The 18,844-nt window shown below is 40.6% G+C and overlaps 1 protein-coding gene across 2 annotated transcripts in view; it reads left to right on the top strand.

The window, feature by feature from the left end:
- The window catches only part of Cmss1 (cms1 ribosomal small subunit homolog), a 305,385-nt gene that overhangs the window by 285,095 nt on the left and 1,446 nt on the right, over positions 1-18,844 (top strand). For both annotated transcript variants that reach the window (XM_055594264.1, XM_055594274.1), the window contains 7 exons: positions 3,122-3,193; positions 5,129-5,258; positions 8,873-8,932; positions 11,176-11,278; positions 14,207-14,267; positions 14,690-14,777; positions 18,537-18,625. In XM_055594264.1, coding sequence (XP_055450239.1) covers positions 3,122-3,193; positions 5,129-5,258; positions 8,873-8,932; positions 11,176-11,278; positions 14,207-14,267; positions 14,690-14,777; positions 18,537-18,625 — 603 coding nt within the window. The remainder of the gene's footprint in view (positions 1-3,121; positions 3,194-5,128; positions 5,259-8,872; positions 8,933-11,175; positions 11,279-14,206; positions 14,268-14,689; positions 14,778-18,536; positions 18,626-18,844) is intronic.

Here is an 18,844-nt window from a genome sequence, read left to right as displayed (position 1 = left end):
GACAAAGACAGCCCCCTCTTCCCTTACGAGGGAACCGACATGAAGACCAAGCTACCCATATGTAGGTGGCCTAGGTCCAGTCCATACATGGTCCTTGCTTGGTGTTTCAGTCTCCGGCAAGCCCCCCAGGGTCCAGGTTATTTGGCTCTGTTAGTCTTCTTGTAGAGTTCCTGTCCCCTCCAGGTCTTTCTGTCCTTCCTCCCATTCTTCCACAAAGCTCCCTGTGCTCTGCCCAATGTTTGGCTGTGGTTCTCTGCATCTGTTTAAATCTGATGCTGGGTGGGGCCCAGTGCAATGTTAAAGAGACTCATCATGCAGATCTATCTGTTGAGACAGGATTTTACTGAGTGTCTGGCTGGCCACGGACTCATTATGCAGATTAAACTGGCCTGAGTTCAGGAGAGCCACAGTCTGTGCCCTCTGCCTCTACCGTAATTAAAGAAATGTGCCACTATACCTGGCAGGAACGTGTTTTGTTTGTTTGCTTTGTTTTCCAGTCTGATTGAGATTCAAGAACTGCACTTTTACTTTTAACTCCAGAACTGAAGAGCCTGAACTCTTAATAAGTGAGCTCAATTTTAGATTTAACTTAATTCATGTGTGAATTAATCAGCTTTTAAACCTAATAATGTGTAATCAGCATGTTAAACCTTATAGGGCAGTGCTTCTCAACCTGTGGGTCATGACCCCTTTAAACAACCTTTTCACAGGGGTCACCTAAGACCATCAGAAAACACAGATCTTTACATTACGGTTCAAAACAGTTGCACAGTTATAGTTAGGAAGTAGCAACGGAATAATGTTAGGGTTGGGGGTCACCACAATGTGAGGTTCACAGCACTGGAAAGGCTGAGAACCACCAGTCTAGAGAAGAGCCCCATATGCTGAATAAGAGTCCATGATAGATACCTAAGTCTGCTGCCCCAGAACCTTGATAATGGCTAACAAATACCAGATTGGGGCGAGGGGGGAGGGAGGCAGTGTTGGTTTGGTTGTTATTGTTGTTGTTTTGAGATTCTGTGTGTGTGTGTGTGTGTGTGTGTGAGAGAGAGAGAGAGAGAGAGAGCAAGATCTGGAACTTACTGTGTACTGTTAGGTCTCAAACCCAGGACAGATCTCACTCAGAACCTGTGTTTCCTCCCAGGACTTCTCACTCCACCCCCTACCCTAAACATCTCTCTCTCTCTCAGGCTTCCCTTCTCCCAGCCTAACCCCCATGTGACTCAAGTTGTTTTGGCCACACTGGTCTCTGACCTGTGCTGGTTCTCTCTGTCAGCTGTTCCTCTCTTGCTCTCCCTCTCCCTCTCACCTTTCGTGGTCCAGTTAATCTGTTGGCCATGTTCAGCCTAGACTCTTCCCCCTGTCTGCTTGCTTCCTTCTTTTTAGAATAAGTGTTTCCACACTGTAGAAGTAGTCATTTCCGCCTCCTTTTATTTCATTTTTTCCTTCACTATAATGGTAATCACTCATGGTAATCTTCCTGCCTCGGCCTCTCAAATACTGGTGTCATAGGTCCATTATATGCTTCAAGGGCTCTGGTAATCACATCCACTCCTGTGCCTTAGAAGGGAGCACTCAATGTATAATGAGATGCTTATGGCAATCTGGCATCTTCTCTGATGTATTGTGGCCTTGGCCCAGTTTCTTATTGGCATGTACAAAATTAAATTGACGTAAATCTACATCCACAAGACAGCTTTACTTTCTAAGTCAAAGAGACAATATCTTTATTTTCTTCAGCTGCAAGGCAATTGATCTTTATAGGTTTTTTGTTTAAACTGTAAAGAAGCTAAAGATGAAAGATCCCCATGTTATTTTAATCTCAACCCTTTCCAATCTACTGTGCTTCTTAAGGCCATGGCCAAATATTGCCGTCATTGGCCCAGTGTCTTAAAGAAGTTACAGACCATTACATCCCCTTTTTGAGTTGGGGCCATTGGAATTCCTAAAATTCAATTTTTTTTCTTTTCTTTCTTTTTTGTTGTTGTTGTAGTTTGAGATAGGGTCTCACTATATTGCTCTGCTCTCCTGGAACTCACTATATAGAACAAGCCAGTCTCAGTCTCACAGAGAACTATCTGCCTTTGCTTCTCATGCCGGGATTAAAGGTGTGAGCCACCACACCCAGCTTTAATCGGCTCTTTTTTTCTTAGAAGGATTCCTCTTTGATCATTTTGAACAGAACAGTAGAGACGTGGGTGCTCTTTGCTGGTGGCTGACTGCTTAAGCCGATATCCTCTACTTGGAATGAATCTAACTTCCTACATCCATTTTACGTCTTCCTTGGCAACCTGTTTGAAATGTTGCATAAACATCCAGACAGGAAACATTTTATTTTGCTGCCTATGATAAATACTTGTGGAACCTGCACATTCCATTTTATAAATCAAAGTTTTGGCCCAATGTTCCTGCTTTTCTACCTTAAAAAAAAATAAAAATAAAAAAAAAAAACTCACATTAAAAATAGCATGAAGCTATATAGGGTTCTTGGGGTTCAAGGCCACTGGCAAAATAAATCACTTTTGGTGCTATAGTGCAGATGGTTTTTTAGACCATCAACGGGAACATTCATTCTGTAGTCATCTTTAAATGACTGCATGGGTGCAGCTGGTTTTGTCAAAACGGGAGTAAATACATCCTGCTTTGGATTTTCTGTGCCTGTTGAAAGAGGGGAGGAGTGGGTACCACAGGCAATGCCACTTGGTTTCCGCATGCTCAGCTCATGGAAAGCTTCAGTCCCTCTGGTCGACGACTGCCCTGCCACATCATCATTTTAAGCACATTTATTTCTGCCTGCATTTTACCAACGAGCCCTTGGCTTCCGTCTCTAATAATCTGCACACATCAGGCACACACATACACTCTCACTCACTCACTCACACATTTTGATCTCTGTTCAAAGATTTTTCCAGTCTTAGGTCATCTGTACTTTCTGACTTTCTCGAATTCTGTCACCTCAGCTGCTGCATAACAGCTCCAGGGGGTCTTCCCGCATCTCTGTGGAATGTTACCAAGATACTCTAAGGGGTATGTGCACAGCAGAAATGCTCTGGGGTTCATACCATTCAATGACACTTCATCCTGCAAAGATGAAAGTTTTCTCATTTATATTTCCTTTCAGCCTACCGAGTGTTTCTTGACACAACCAAAGGAAACAAAAGAGGGTCCCCAGAAGACCAAGAAGTGGAAAAAGGTACCAGCAACAGTTTGTTACAGTGGTGTGGCTTCCATGACAGTTTTACATATCATACTTATGAGAAGCTATTGCGCTCCCTGACTTGGAGATCTAGAAGTTGTGAGATTCGGTGAGATCTCTTAACTTTCCGAAGGTCACGAGGAATTTGTTTTCTCTGAGGAATTAAAATTAAACTTTTCTGACTCCCACTTTACTCTTATGAAACACCAGACAGCTTTCTTACCTGCTGAGTTTTCACTGTGACATCATACACGGTTTCTAATCTAGAAGGATCGAGGCACTTCCCTTATAGTCACCCCTATGCTTTTATGCAAGAAAATCAATTACCAACCTCCTTCTCTTAGTCATTCCAGCTTTTAAACCTTATCCGCTAAAGTAATAACAAAAAGATAACAAGCGGATGAAGGCACCATGAAGTATTTCTAACTCTAATCCAGGCCAGGATTTAAAGCAAATGCTCCCCCTTCCTCTTAAAATAATGTCTCTATGCACAGAGAAGACTCCTGTTCCTGTAAAGACATTTTTTACAGGTCAGCTGTAGAAAAAAAAAAATGTACTTAGTTTTCCCCTTCACTTCCACGGTTGTAAGAACAGTGTTGTTCGCACCCTGCCAGCCAGTGTCTACTACTGAAGTCAGCAGAGGAAATGGTTGAGATGAGAGAAAAGAACAGGGTCTCAGCCATTTAGCTATTTAACTGCAAACATTCAGAAAGGAGCGCACATACATGTTTTCTTTTCTCACAAATGGCCAAATAGGAAAGCAGGATGTGCCAGATTGGCTCTGGTTTGGCAAGTCCTTAACTTTGACAATTCACTTATTTGGAGCCTTGGGGAACCTTAGGTTCCAGAGGTTCAAGGTCAGATCTCTAGCTAGTTTAGCTTGGCTGAGGTTGTGCCAATTTATGCCCATGGTGACATTGTTACATTGATACTTTTGATGGAACCTTGAGTAGTTCTGACATTGTTGTAGAAATGAGAATATTGGGGGTGGGGGAATGGGGAGGAATGGCCCTTGCTGGGTCTTCGGAGAAATGCTACAAGGAAATAATGGAAGTTTATGACAAAAAATGGGCAGTCATGCTTCCCTGTGTTGCATGCATTTAATGAAAGTTCTGTACAAAGAAGTCCACATCAAAAGAGATGAAAGTATTTCTTGTGACGTCTGTTCTGGTGTATCTGTGGCCTTAGGATTGTCTCCTAGACCAGGAGAGTCAGTAGGTCAGGTGTACTTTTCAGTTAATGCCTGTACTCAGAAGTCCGTTTGGTGGCTTACCACCTAAGCCAGGTTGCACAAGAAGTTCTCAACTCTTGCTCTTTCAAGAGTACAGATCGTAAGCCCGGCACGGTGGCACACAGCCAGTACTCCCAGTACTCAGGGAAGCAGAGGCAGATCTGCCTATAATCTCTGTGAGTTCAAGACAGCCTGGTCTACAAAGTGAGTCCAGGACAGTCAAGGCTACACAGAAAAACCCTGTCTCAAAAAAAAAAAAAAAAAAAAAAAAAAAAAAAAAAAAAAAAAAAAAAAAGAAAAAAAAAAAAAAAAAAAAAAAAAAAAAAAAAAAAAAAAAAAAAAAACCAGAAAAAGAGTACAGATTGTTTAGGATTAAAAGAGAAGTTTCCTTAGAACAAGACTTCTAAGACTTTTAACAGAAAAATACCCTATCATTGAGCTGAATGCAAAAATTTCATTTCTAAAAGATACACACCAGACATTACAAGGAGCCTTTTACATCATCTCTTCATTTTTCAAACACTCACTCTAAGAAGTATGCAGTAAGGTTTCCCAAAGGTATTTTTTTTTTAAACTCGAATTCATACTCAGCTTCCACCAAAAAACTGAGTGCCGTCTACAAGCCAGAGAAATGCACCTATACCACACACCATTCTAAAATCTACCATTCTGCCTTTTTTTTTTTTCTTCTCTTGTTTTAGAAGAAAATTTCTGATATTCTTGCAAAATCAGAGCCCAAACCAGGAACCCCTGAAGACCTTCAGAAGCTTATCAAGGACCATTTCAGCAACAGTCGGTCTGTGATTGAGCTAGAAGAGCTGCAGCTGCCAGGTACAGCCAAGCTTCAGTTTTCCTAGGGAGGGAAACAGGTTCATCCTTTCTGTACTGTTTTATAGTTAGGTATGTCCACCAGTGAAAGTTTATACATCTCCATGTTCTCAATCCTCTTTCTTCCAGCTAATAGTTTTTTTTTTAACTTTTAGTGATTTATTTTAGATACTAAAAAGGTATTTACTGAATTGAATACTAAGATTTGTGCATGTACTTTCTCGTTTACTGAAAATTGTTTAGTACACAATCTTATCAGACTCGTTAAGGAGTAAATGTCTCTGATGAAGATAGATATTAAACTCATATAATGACACTTGGCACAATACTAAAAGTATTGGTGCGGAACTTTGTTGACCCTTCCTATAAATAAGAACTTTAGTCTTAGTAAGCCTGTTAAGCTAGGTCCTGAATCCCAAAACTCAGGAGACTGAGGCAGAAGGATCACAGCAAGTTTGAATACAGCCTGGGCTATAAATACCTCAAAAATAAAATACAAAGATTTTTTTGTTCGTTTGTCTGTTTGTTTTTAGTAAGCATTTTAGCTTTATTGTCGTGATGGTCGTGATTTCAGTTGCACAGTTCTATTCGGGTTGTGTCCCTGACTCTTCCATTTTTGGCCAATAGCCAAAATGACAGAATATGGTGACGGAATTCTGCATTTTCAGAGAAGCAGCCATAGTTTCAGGCCTGCTACTGGTACTCAGAAATTAGACGACACTGCAAACGTAAAGTCGCTACTGAGCTTTTAGGTTATGATGCATCCATGAGACTCCTTCCTGGGCAAAGCTAGGAGAAAACAGATGTTATCCCGAAAGCAAACCATAAGGAGCTTTACCATCTCTGCTGCACACACACTATTTCCAGACTATGGGGCACAGCTAGCACTACTTTGGGAAAGAGTCAACAGTAGCAACTTTCCATTACAGCTTTATGCTTTCAAGAAGCCTGAGAAGCTGAAGAACGGCCTGTTCCCTGCATAGTTACAATTCTTCTGGGATATTTTTTAAGTGCTCTGTGGGGTTAGCAGCAGGAGTGCCTCCATGTGTTCTTTTCCGAGACAGTTGCCCTTCAGGGAACTGGAGTCATGCACTTGGATGCAAACAGGACCTGGAATCCAAAGTTTACTGAGCCCAGAGGGCTGCTCTTCGGGTGAGAGCTGTGTCCTGGCTGCTCTATGGCAGGAACCAAGGGTGTCACAAGCTGAGGCTGATGTGTAGTTTTTACAGTGACTTAGGTTCCTCTTCTAGTTCTCCATTAGCATATAACCTGAGTGCTGGAAGGATTTGTGAAGGACATACTTCTACTCTGTGACCTCAGAGAACATCACAAACCTTGATTCTCTGCAGAGCTAAAGGTTAAAAGAAACCCTTGGGATTCAGTGGAATTCCATAATAAGTTTATGTTATATTACTGTTTTATTAAAGCTCTATAATGCCCCTAGGTAAGACCATGGACTCAATGCATTTTGTTTTTAGGAAGGAATTGTATGAGAAACAGCCTTTATTTTTAGTTAAGAGATAACCATTCTGAGACATAGTCAACTAAGACATCATAGACAGTTTTGTAGAAAAGCTCTGGACACCACATGAAGACCAAAACCAGCTTTCAGGGGCCATGCTAGGTAAAGAAATAGGAGATGCCATTTGTTGTTTGGAATCGACTAAAGAAGAGGTGTAAATAATACTGTGGTGTTCCTAGTCGTTTGTCAAGTGTCTGAGTTGATTTTAATCTGAAGTTTTTATGTCTGAAGGGCAGAAATATGTCCTATTAATTACTATCAATTGTCCTATACACTGATAGCATCTTATATGTGGGAACTTAATTAGGCATTTCCAAACAAAAGACACTGGGAGCCAATAGGCCTCTGTAATCTCCTGAGAGCTGGTTGGTTTAGATCAGTGACCCTCACTGCAGCCAACCCTCCCATGAATCTCAAAAGCAACACAAGCCACCTTCAAGGGATTCAACTCAGTGTACTCAGTAGAGTCCATTTCTGCTCTCCCAATTTTGTGAGAAGCTCTCCTGAGGAATCTGATCATGTCTTAGCTGGGAGAACTGTGATTTTAAAGGCCATCAAGGGCTCTCTTCCTCTACTGAGGCAACGATTTTGAAAGTATAATATAATGTAATATGAGTTATATGTATTGGGTCATAATATAAATGTCAACTTTAATTTCATAATAATTCACTCCCTAACACTTATATTTACACAGGAAGTTTTTCTCATAGAAAGAATTAAGTTGATAAGCATTACATTACTTTTTTTATATATGTATCCCAGGCTCAGAGTGAATAATTCTACTCAGAGTTAATATTGTTACATATTCCATGGCTGTCATTGATCAACAAAGGCCCTTTTTTTATTTTAAGGTGCTATGTTGTGTTTTACAGCTAGGCTGAACTGTGTTATATTTTGATACAGTATCCCCATTCTTTTCAAATTGATATTATATTTCCTTTCCCCATAAGTATTTACTCTAAATAGCTGCTATATGTTTTTATGTATGTATATACATTTTTATTTTTATCTAAATTACATTTGCAGATCTTCTCATTCTGTTCTTTTTTTTTTTTTTTTTCACATCACACTTTTTTCCAGCTATGCCAGATGTGGCTTTGTGTACATCTGAGTCATTTATTTGAGATGCTACAAAGTGTTCCAGTTCTTTGATCTGTCACAAAGCACTCATCCATTTCCCCAGATGTGGACACCTGTATGGCTTCCCACATCTCAAGATCATAAATATTGCCAAATTAATCTTTTTTATGTAACCATTTACAGCACACACAAAAATTTCTTTCCATTGTCTACCCAGAAAATAAAATAGGATTATATACAGAGTTATAATCTTTAAATTATTACTTTCCAAAATAGGTTTACCAGTTGACAGTTCTACCTGCAGTTGGCAAATGTTACTGTCACCCCACATTCTCCGTAACTCTTATTGTTGTACATCTTTCTAATATTTGCCATTCTGCTGACTGATCCCTCACTGCTGTGTCAGTTTCCTCTTCTGGGTAACTAATGGGTCTGAGGTTCTCTCATAAATGTCTTGGCCACTTCATGTTGCCTTTGCATATTGCCTCATTCATGGATTTCAAATGTAAAGATACTTCATCTCTCTTCCTATCATCTCTCATGATACATAAAACTTTTGTTTCACTACTCTAAAAGAGTTAGAAGTGCCTATCCCAGGGATGAGCCTCGGTTTTCCAATACAAAGTGGCCCTATGTACATAAAAAACAACAAAAACATGCCCAATGAGTTGTATTTATGTATCTGTGCATATATATATGTATCAGTAAAAATAAAAAAGAGGCTATCCGTTTAAGAATGGGGACCATGGGAAGGGAAACTGGAGGAACAAAAATGGTGGGAGAAGGGGTCAGGTAATTATATTTTCAGTAAAAATGCAAAAGTATAAATAAAATATTTTAAATGAAAAAAATTAAATCTGTTATTGTTGCTGCTATTATTTTAAATAACATTTAAAATAATGAACCTCCAAGACCTGTTTTATATAACTCATTCAAGAATGCATCATTCACATTTAATCTGTTTTGCTTGTATGCTTACAAAGCTCTTAGCAAACTGTGTTTCTCATATTTCTAGACTCCTGTTTCCTCAAGGCTAATGACTTGACTCATAGTCTCTCTTCATACCTAAAAGAAAGTAAGTGAAGTATAATTTTTAAAAAATTTCTCTGCTCTTTGATCATCACCCCCTGAGGGGGGAGCAGCCTTACCAGGCCACAGAAGATGACAGTGCAGCCACTCCTGATGAGATCTGATAGACTAAGATCAGAAGGAAGGAGAGGAGGACCTCCCCTATCAGTGGACTTGGGGAGGGGCATGCGTAAAGAAGGAGGTGGGTGGGTGGGGTCTGGAGGGGAGGAGGGAGGGGCTTATGGGAGGATACAAAGTGAATAAAGTGTAATTAATAATAAAAAAAAATTGCTCAAGAGGTGGTTATTCCACAACAGAAAAGGTTTGAAGTCAGGTGTGTCAATACCCCCCCAGTAATCCCAGCATGCTCAGGGAACTGAAACAGGAAGATCAACACTTGTTTAAGACTTAGCCTGAGCTATGTAGGGAAACTTAAAATCCCAAAATAAATAAATAAGGTTTGCCTCTAAATTAAAAAAAAAAAAAAAAAAAAAAAAAAAACATTAAAAGTTTCTAGCTTAAGTGGAGTGCAATTTAGTGCTAGTATTTTTTTTCCTCAGTTATCCAGGAAGCTTCGAACTCATAACTCCCCTGCCTCAGCTTCTCACGTGCTGAGATTATAGGCCACATTATTTGGTGTACAGTCTTAATGTTTAAATGTATTCCTGTTCTGCTGTGTGAATTTGAGTCTGGGCCCTGTCTGATATAGCATATTAGATATATTTATGGAGGAATCTAGAAAGTAGTGTCCCAGCCCAGAGCCTCCCCTCTGTGGCAGTGGGGGAGGGGGAGTCCTCTGAATAATCCATGAACTTGACCTTGTCTGAAAGATCAGGAAACTGAACCTCATGATCTTTAACAGCTGTGAGAGCTTCACATTCTGTTTACATGTTCAGAACTCAGACCTAGCAATTACAGCCAATCTGATTGGATATTTTAGTTTGTGTTGTGTGTTGCTAGAAAAGGATAGATTATTCATATCAAAGTATCATTTGCTTGGTTTCAGCAATGAAGAGACTTACAGAGAGAGATTTGACATTCTTCTTTCAGCCTTTCAATGTTATAATGATGCCCAGTTCTGGCTCATTAAACATTTCTCAGAATTTAACTTCACAAATATAAACCTGGATTGTCAGAGGAATAATATCCCAACATAAAAACTTTAAAAATATTAAAATTCTAAGCCTCTTTATTAAATATAGTAATAAATATTGTCAGCTCCATTTTAGTTCATGCCGTATATCTCTTTAAAAGCTAACTTAGCCTGAGTGTGATAGCTCCTGCCTCTAATTCCAGGCAGATGGATTTCTATGAGTTCTAGGCCAGTTAGGGCTACACAGTGAAACCCTGTCCTTAAACAAACAAAAAAGCTAAGCTAAATTAAAACCTATAGTTTTAGGCTTAGGATTTTCCATGATTGAACCAGAATTATTCTGTTAGTCAACATTGTCTTCAAACAGTAAACATAATTTTTAATCTGCTATGTAAAATAGTAAAACATGTAACAACAATCAGTGTTTGTTATTTTCTTAAGCTCCAGCAAATGAACAGTTGGAGAACAGCCACCACTGGCAGCGCTATTTTGCTGCCTTAAGAATGGTTTTTGTATCTGAAGAGGGAGAAAACAGGGAACAGGACAGGAGCCTACCACAGAGGGCCTCTGAAAGACTCTACCCAGCAGGGTATCAAAGCAGATGCTGAGACTCACAACCAAACTTTGGGCAGAGTGCAGAGAATCTTATGAAAGAAAGGGGAGATAGAAAGACCTGGAGGGGGCAGGAGCTCCACAAGGAGAGCAGCAGAACCAAGATATCTGGACCCAGGGGCCTTTTCTGAGACTGATACTCCAGCCAAGGACTATGCATGGAGATAACCTAGAACCCCTGCTCAGATGTAGCCCATGGCAGCTCAGTATCCGAGTGGGCACCCTAGTAAGGGGAACAGGGACTGTCTCTGAGAGGAACACCGTGGCTGGCTCGTTGATCATCTCCCCATGAGGGCTAGGGAGCAGCCTTACCAGGCCACAGAGGAAGATAATGCAGACAGTCCTGATGAGACTTGATAGGCTACGGTCAGGTGGACTGGGGGAGGGGTATAGGAGGAGATGAAGGAGGAAACGTGGGATTGGGAGGGAATGAGGGAGGGGGCTACAGCTGGGATACAAAGTGAATAAATTGTAATAAATTAAAAATAAATTTTAAAATATTAAAAATTTTTTAAAAGAATGTTTTTTTGTGATCTGTCTTTTAGTCTGTCCAAAGTGGGTAAAACTTCGGAAAACCCACAATGAGAAGAAGTCTGTCCTGATGCTAATCCTCTGCAGTTCAGCTGTTCGAGCCCTGGAGCTCATCAGGTCAGTAGTGTCACCAGTTGTGTCTCCTGAGTGTTTTCTGGGGAAGTGTGTGCCAGCCTGTATGTTCTATGTGCAAAGAGTAAAACAGAGCCCCGCCCTGTGGGGTTGATGTTCTGTTGGGGAGGCTGACAACAAGCCGTAACTATGCATGACAATGTGCTCAATAGTGCTGCATTACGTAAGGAAAAATAAGGCATGGAAATGAGATGGACCTGGATGGGATTCTTTTTAAAAGGGATGACATTAGAGCGGAGACTTAAATGAAGTGGAGGACATAGCCACATAACCTTCTTGACTTGAAATCAGAGGTAGATTTCCAGGTATGCAGCAGTAGTCTGGAAGCAGGATGCTGTGGGAGGATTTGGGGTAGAGTGCTCTGAGTCATTGTAAATGCACACTCACACTGCTGTATGGAGAGGTAGATTGTGCAGGGCAAGGGGAAAAGCAGTGAGACCACACTGTCAAAAAAAAAAAAAAAACAGTAAACAAATGAAATGATATGACTCAAAATAGAAACAAGGAAAGGCAGAATACCAGAGACTAAACTTGCTAACCCTATATTAAGAAAACATAGCAAGGAAAAGCTCTTAAACAAATTCAGCTAGGTACCATGCTCTTGAGAGGGAAGATTCAACGTTGTTGGATGTGCCTGTTTTACTTAGGATCATCTATAAATTTCACACATTCTAAGTAAAACTACAAAAAAAAAATTGTTTTGTTTAACTAACAAAACTAATTTTAAACTTTTACAAAAACATACAACTAAAAATGACTAACAGAAGGTTATAAAGGACCATTTAGAAGAGGCCTGTGTCTTCTAGACTGCCAGTACCTGCATTGTAGCGTCTCAGCAGTTCAGAGCATTTGAGATTGTCACATTCAGGCCAGGCACATGGGATCAGTGGACCAGAATTGAAAGGGAAGAAACAGACCCAAGTGCATATGAAAACAGCATACAGAAAAGGTAACAAATAGTGAATCAGTGGAGGAAGCCGGATTATTCAACAACTGTGTTGAACAGCTGATTAGCCATCTGGAAAAATAAAGTTGGATGCATATCTCACCCCTTCTACCAAGATAAATTCCAAACAGACCAAAAATTTAAAGGGAAAAAAAAAATCTATACTAAAGGTAAGTTGGTGCTCTATTAAGTGCTTTCACAGGCATTTCCATTTGCTGAATTCTAGTAGAATAAACAAAAAAAAAAAAAAACTTCCACAGGATCTGTGTAACACTCAGCTTCCAGAGAACAGAGTAGCATGGCATTTACAGGAACAAGCTCTGTCTGGCAACCAGGCTTTGACAGGAGACAAAACAAAGGAAGTCTGTGTCTTGAAACAGGAGCTTTGTCAAGTACCCGAAGGTGCAAGTGTAGAGACTCCATGGTGATTTAACATCTGTTTTTCTAGATGAACTAATCGAATCATGGTTTTAAAAAAGTAGTTGTTAAACTTTACTGGTCCTTCAAACTCTGCTTTCTCCACCTCAGCACACACATTAAACCATATCCTACACTCTCCAGTAAAGCAAAATGTTCCTTTCAAGTACATCTGTTCCAAGCCTAATTGATCTTCAGTGCTCTAGTTTACCTGGGTAGCCATCTGTATTTGTTGGCCCTGAAATTAGAGCATTTCACACTGATTTTTCTGAGCTCTCAAAAGGACTACAACAGAACCTGCTGCAAACTGAGATGCTAATGGCAAAGAAGATGGCCTGCATGTGACCTCTTAAAAACAAGTTGTCATGTTGACTTGAGGTTTTACTGTATATAAATTCATTTCTAAAGGGCATAAAAGCACCGTGCTGTCACACTTCATTTACCAACTGTTCCAATATCTATTATGATCCATTTCAAGGTTTAATGAATGCAAAGTGTGGTCAGAACAGGCCCACGGAAGCCTAGTCACAAAGACCAATGTTTAATAATTCTATCATAAGGACTTCTGGTCTCTTGGCCGCCATAATTCCTGTTGTTTTCCTTGTTAACCTTGCAATGGAGAACGCCTATGTGTAACTAAGAACATACTTGCAATACAAACTGGATCACATGTTTCATTATCCTGCATATCAATATGTTTCTCCTAGTCAATACTATTCCTCAAAACATAATGACATGTAAAGGAAAGTAGTATCCCCCTCTAAAGTATAACTCTAAATCTTAACTTAAAACTTACTTGTTCACTATATCCATTCTTAACTCAAAACAGAAATTTAGGTGACATATAGAAATACACCACATGAACCAAGGTGATCAAAATGAAAACAAAAAGAACAGTAAACATCCGAAAATCCGATGAAGCCAGCTGGAGCTGGTGCTCATTGACCTCTTTCCATAAAGCCCTGCGGTTCTCTGTCTGGCTACCTCAACACCCCCAGGTGGCAGGCTGACTCACTGCTCTAAGATTTCTTCTTGTAACCAGTTTTTTTTTTTTTTCTTTTAGACATATTATGCAGAAATACATGGGAAATTCTCTACCATACACCCAAAACACAGAAATTCTGTTTAGAAAACTAAAGACACACGTGTTTGTATCACCAAAGAAGCCAAAGTAGGCTGAACTTGGGTTTGACTTAGAAGCACCCACATATGTACCTGAGCAAAAGGCTTCCCCTGTTTATGATTCTTTTATCTTTTTTGAGATCGTGTCTTGCTCTGTTGTCTAGACTGAGTAACATCTCACCACAATCCTCCTGCTCCAGCCTCTTGAGTGATTTCACACACATATCAATATGCCTGAAAGCCCCCTCCAATTTCACTTCAGATATAGGCTTGCCTAACGATCTTCTTGTGTCTAGATAGAAACATAAATGTACACATTTAGAACAGCCTTTTAGATGATAAACTATGATTTTTCAGTGAGTTCTTAAATGAGTAAATTGTCATAATCTACTAAATGCATTGATTAATTAATATATTCCTTTTATTAGGTCTCTGACAGCATTCAGAGGAGATGCCAAAGTCATGAAATTATTTGCAAAACACATAAAGGTAAGCAAGGGCCTGCAGTTCTGATCAGAGATGTAAGTGGTCCCTAATGGCATCCCAAGACTTCAGGCTTTCCATCTGACCTCTTCTAATTGTCCTAGAAATCGTTTTCTTTCATCCATTCCTGATATGACAGATCTAACAGCTATTTTTGTTTCCCCTGTATTTCGTGCCGCTACATGGCTGCTTTGGACCACTGCAGTCATGCTCTGCCATGCTCCATTCCTGAGCAGACACTGAGGGTGGATTCCCAATTCCTTGGGCATTGACCAATTTTCTTTAAAAAAAAAAAAATCTCTTCTTTGAAAGTTGGTCTCAGACAGGAGTGGCCCTGTTTGCTTTTTTGTTTTCTTTACATAGAAATAAAATGCTCTAAAGTGGCTTAATGTTTCTGTTGTTTCCTTCTTCTCATCCATCTCGGAAAGGTCCAGGAGCAGGTAAAGCTGCTGGAGAAGCGTGTGGTACACCTGGGTGTGGGGACTCCAGGGAGAATCAAAGAACTTGTTAAACAAGGTATGAAATGAGGATGGTGAGACTTCTGTTAATAGCTAGCCATGTTACCTTGCCCCCATGTGAATCCAAGGAAGCACATTGGAGGTACAAAAAGAGAAACAGGAGCAACAGAACCAGAAATTTGAACACAGGGGTCTTCCCAGAGACTCCTACTCCAACCAAGTACCATACATGGAGATAACCCACAACCCCTGCACAGATGTAGCCCATGGCAGTTCAGTGTCCAAGTGGGTTCCATAGTATTGGGAAGAGGGACTGCCTCTGACATGAACTGATTGGCCTGCTCTTTGATCACCCCCCCCCCGAGGGGGGAGCAGCCTTACCAGGCCACAGATGACAATGCAGCCACTCCTGATGAGATCTGATAGACTAAGATCAAAAGGAAGGAGAGGAGGACCTCCCCTATCAGTGGACTTGGGGAAGGGCATTCGTGAAGAAATGGGTGAGAGGGTGGGGTCTGGAGGGGAGGAGGGTGGGGCTTATGGGGGAATACAAAGTGAATAAAGTGTAATTAATTTAAAAAAATATTTAAAAAAAGAGAGAGAGAGAAACAGACCTCTGTGTAAATCGCCCAGTGAAACTCAACTCAGCCTTTCATCTCAGAAGCCAGCCAGCTTGCACAGTGCTGTGTGGAATGAGGACTGCGGCCCACTGGGATGCATTTGCCCAACTAAATACACTTAAGTTCCAGTGGCTGTGAGTAGCAAAGTGGGTCCAAACAAGCTTCCCCACCCATTACCTGGCCTTGGAACTGGTAGAGCCTGCTACGCTGAACGATTCCTTCTTGAGTAATTTGAGGCTTGGTTCTCAGAGACCCCCATTCTAGTTATAATGGGATACTAAGCACGCTGAAATGAAAACGTCATTTCTATAGATGAAAGAGGGATATTACAGAATATTCCCCAGAAGTACATTTCCTTTCTAGTGCTTTGCACAGTAAGGATTCCAGAAATCCTGGTGGGCTTTAAGAGTTTGCCAAATTTCTCAAGCCTGTTCAGGTCATCCTGTTACCTGTTCTTGCCAGACCTTTAGGTTTGGGGACTGTTTTAGGGTTGCGGAAGATTGAATCTAGGGCCTTACACATGCTAGGCAAGCTGTGTCACTGGCACTCTTTTTTCTTTATATTTTGAGTCAAAGTCTCACTAAGCTGCTTGGGCTACCTCTATCTTAGGGTCTTTATCCCTTAACCTGCAGGTTACACCTGAGCCTAGAAGCTGGTTCGCATTTATTGATTTCATTCTTCATTTTCAGATGACTTGGTATAGTAATGTGACTTCATCTTCTGTATAGATCTATTCCTGAATTATTTTGAATATGTCAAAGTAACACCTTCAGCAACATCTAAAACTCTTGGCATCCTCCCCAGATGGCAATAATGAACAGCTAGTTAAACTCACTGATTGCACCTTCTGTTCAAAAGACTAGGAATTAGGACCTGGAGGTCTCTGTTAGGGACCAGAAATCGGCATTTTTTAAATTCCTTCTGGTAATTGGTATTATACTAGACAGCCTTTGTGTATGCTATCTGACTAGTACCTACAGCATGCTTACAAGCCAGCATCCTTACTGAGAGAAAACAGAGCCTCAGGAAAGATGAGTGACACCTCCCAAGGTTTTAGGCCAGATCTTCTTAGTTTCAGAGCCTTTTTCCCTCAAGGGGTTCCTTGAAACTGTGTATTTGTCTTGTGCACATAGGAAAGCATTGGAATTAGGAAGCAGATGTTAGATACCAAGCCTGGGCCTTCTAAGGGACATTATTTGGGGAGACTGCATCGGTGTCAGGAGAGGCCAAGAAGAAATTCTCTGGTTGGTCTCCCCATCCCATACAACTCTCAGTTAAAGATGCAGCTCACCCCTCCAGGACCATGACTTTTTCTGTGTGGCCAGTCCCCCCACCACCTAGAAAAAAGGCCCTTTTTAGATTAAAAATAGAAGCAGAGAGGAATATGAGGTTTCTTACAGAAAAATAGTGTTAAGGAGCTGTTGACTTTTTATGTGAGATTAATGAAAGTGTTTACTTCTGAATCTGATTGAATAGATATTTTTAAATAGTTAGCCATAGTGTTAGGAACATGTAAGGTGTTTATAAAATAGCCCCATCCTGGGAACTGAGGTTCTGTCAAAGCTAGAGTGGTGTCCCATAACTCATTTTATACTACTGACTATGATTTATATGATGCTTATATGTTCAGTATGTAAGCAGAGTTTCCAGATAAGAAAAGAGATCCCATGATACTGGGATCTGTAAAACTATCTTCAGGATAGTGGTGTTTGGTGTTTTAATTTAGCAATTAAGTAGCTTTTCTGACTTTGAGGCTGTGAGAAATGCATGGAGATACAGAGGAGGTGGCTGAGATAGCAAAGTGAGGAAAGGTGCCTGCCACCAGCCTGGGGTCCTGAAATTGATGCCTGGACCACATAAGGTGGGAGGAAGGACTGACTCCTCAAAGTTTCCTTTACCCTTCACATTCTCACCGTAGCATCCAGGCCCTCACACAACACACATGCATATGCTAAATAAATGTAATCTTAAAAAATAAAGATATGGATAACAAAATGTGCATGAAAATGCCAATAAAAACTTTAGAGATAATTTCTTGTTAATTACAATAAATATACTACCTTTCAGTCTTGTTTCTATACAAGTATATTTTTTATGAAGCAGAAATCTTATAACCTCTCACATGTATGTATATACATATGAGAGACTTTATATTATAAATAAAATATATGTGCCATATATATGGTGTATATATGTATATGCCTTATGAGGACTTTCCTTCTCAGGAAATGTATTTACTTCTCATTTGTAATATCTATGTAGTATGTGGTTTGTCTTTTAGCATACAATACTTGGATTTCATTCAGATTTTTTAATTATGCATAAAACAGTGATCATTGATGCAAGTAGCTTTAAGCTTCTGGTAGTGTTTTAACTGGGACATCACAGAAGAAAAGCTATTTAGTCAATGCGTATAAAGCTGTGGGTAAAGGTGGTTCCATTTAAGAGGGAGCTTCCCTTTTTGCTTTCTCCAACACTGAGTCTCTTTTAAAGGAGGATTATCAACTCGTTATCTTTTCTCAATGTCCCATCGTAATTCCAGTGAAACTGTTTAAGTAAAAGGTATTATAATTGTAAGAGACATGAAAAGTCTCTTCTGAACAGGGAAAGTGTGTGGGGAATGGCTGCCAGTGGAGAAGCTTCCGGGACTGTTTCCAGGCAAGGCATGCAAGACCTTAGAACAGTGGCAAGAGCTGAATTTGTGCCTGCCTCTTAGGACCTAGGGAACAAACACTCCCTGGGTCTTCTCCAGTCTTCCTGTGCAATAATCCTAGGTCGTGCAGGCAGCAGAGTGGGTGCGATCCTTACATGATTTACCAGCCAGCCCCATCAAAAGGTAGCCCGACCTCATCCCTCTCCCCACTGCCTCAGAGTCAGGCAGCCTCTACTGCTTTCATCTCCTCTGAAGGCCACAGGAAACAGCTTCTCAAATCCCAGGGGTCAGGAGGGAGACCCCAGCCTCTGGCCTTCAGGAATGGAGGGCTGAGCAACTGAGGGCCTAACCAGAGTGGCTTCTCTGTCCTCAGAAGCCGTGATAACGCTGCTGCATGTGTTTCCCATCAGGCAAGCATCAGCGTGGGGAGGGTCATGGCTGGGGGGAGGACAGCAAGTGAGGCATTCGGGAGGAGGATGAAAACCATTTTAATAAGCTTACGTCGTGAGGCCTTTACTACCCGGACTCTCACTGTGTCTTTCAGATGGCCTTAATTTGAACCCCTTAAAGTTTCTGGTTTTTGACTGGAACTGGAGAGATCAGAAGCTAAGGAGAATGATGGACATTCCCGAGGTACTGTGTAATCATCAGTTGTCTTTAATCTTTTTTTTTTTCCCAATTTGAACTTGGAGTTCAAACACAGTAATAAAGTCTTTGACATGGGGAGCCAGCACATTCTCGCTTTGGAAATAATTTCTGTCTTTAACGCTGAGGTAACTACTCTGAGCCATCTCATCCGCTTACACATAACTATATCCTTTCCATGTGTAATATAGAATCAGCTTGGTTGCT

The sequence above is a fragment of the Psammomys obesus genome, unplaced genomic scaffold, assembly GCF_907164565.1.
Source record: "Psammomys obesus unplaced genomic scaffold, mPsaObe1.curated_primary_1811, whole genome shotgun sequence".
In the NCBI taxonomy this organism is placed as follows: Eukaryota; Metazoa; Chordata; class Mammalia; order Rodentia; family Muridae; genus Psammomys; species Psammomys obesus.
Note: the sequence above shows the minus strand (reverse complement) of the source record. Positions and strands in the feature narration are given on the sequence as shown.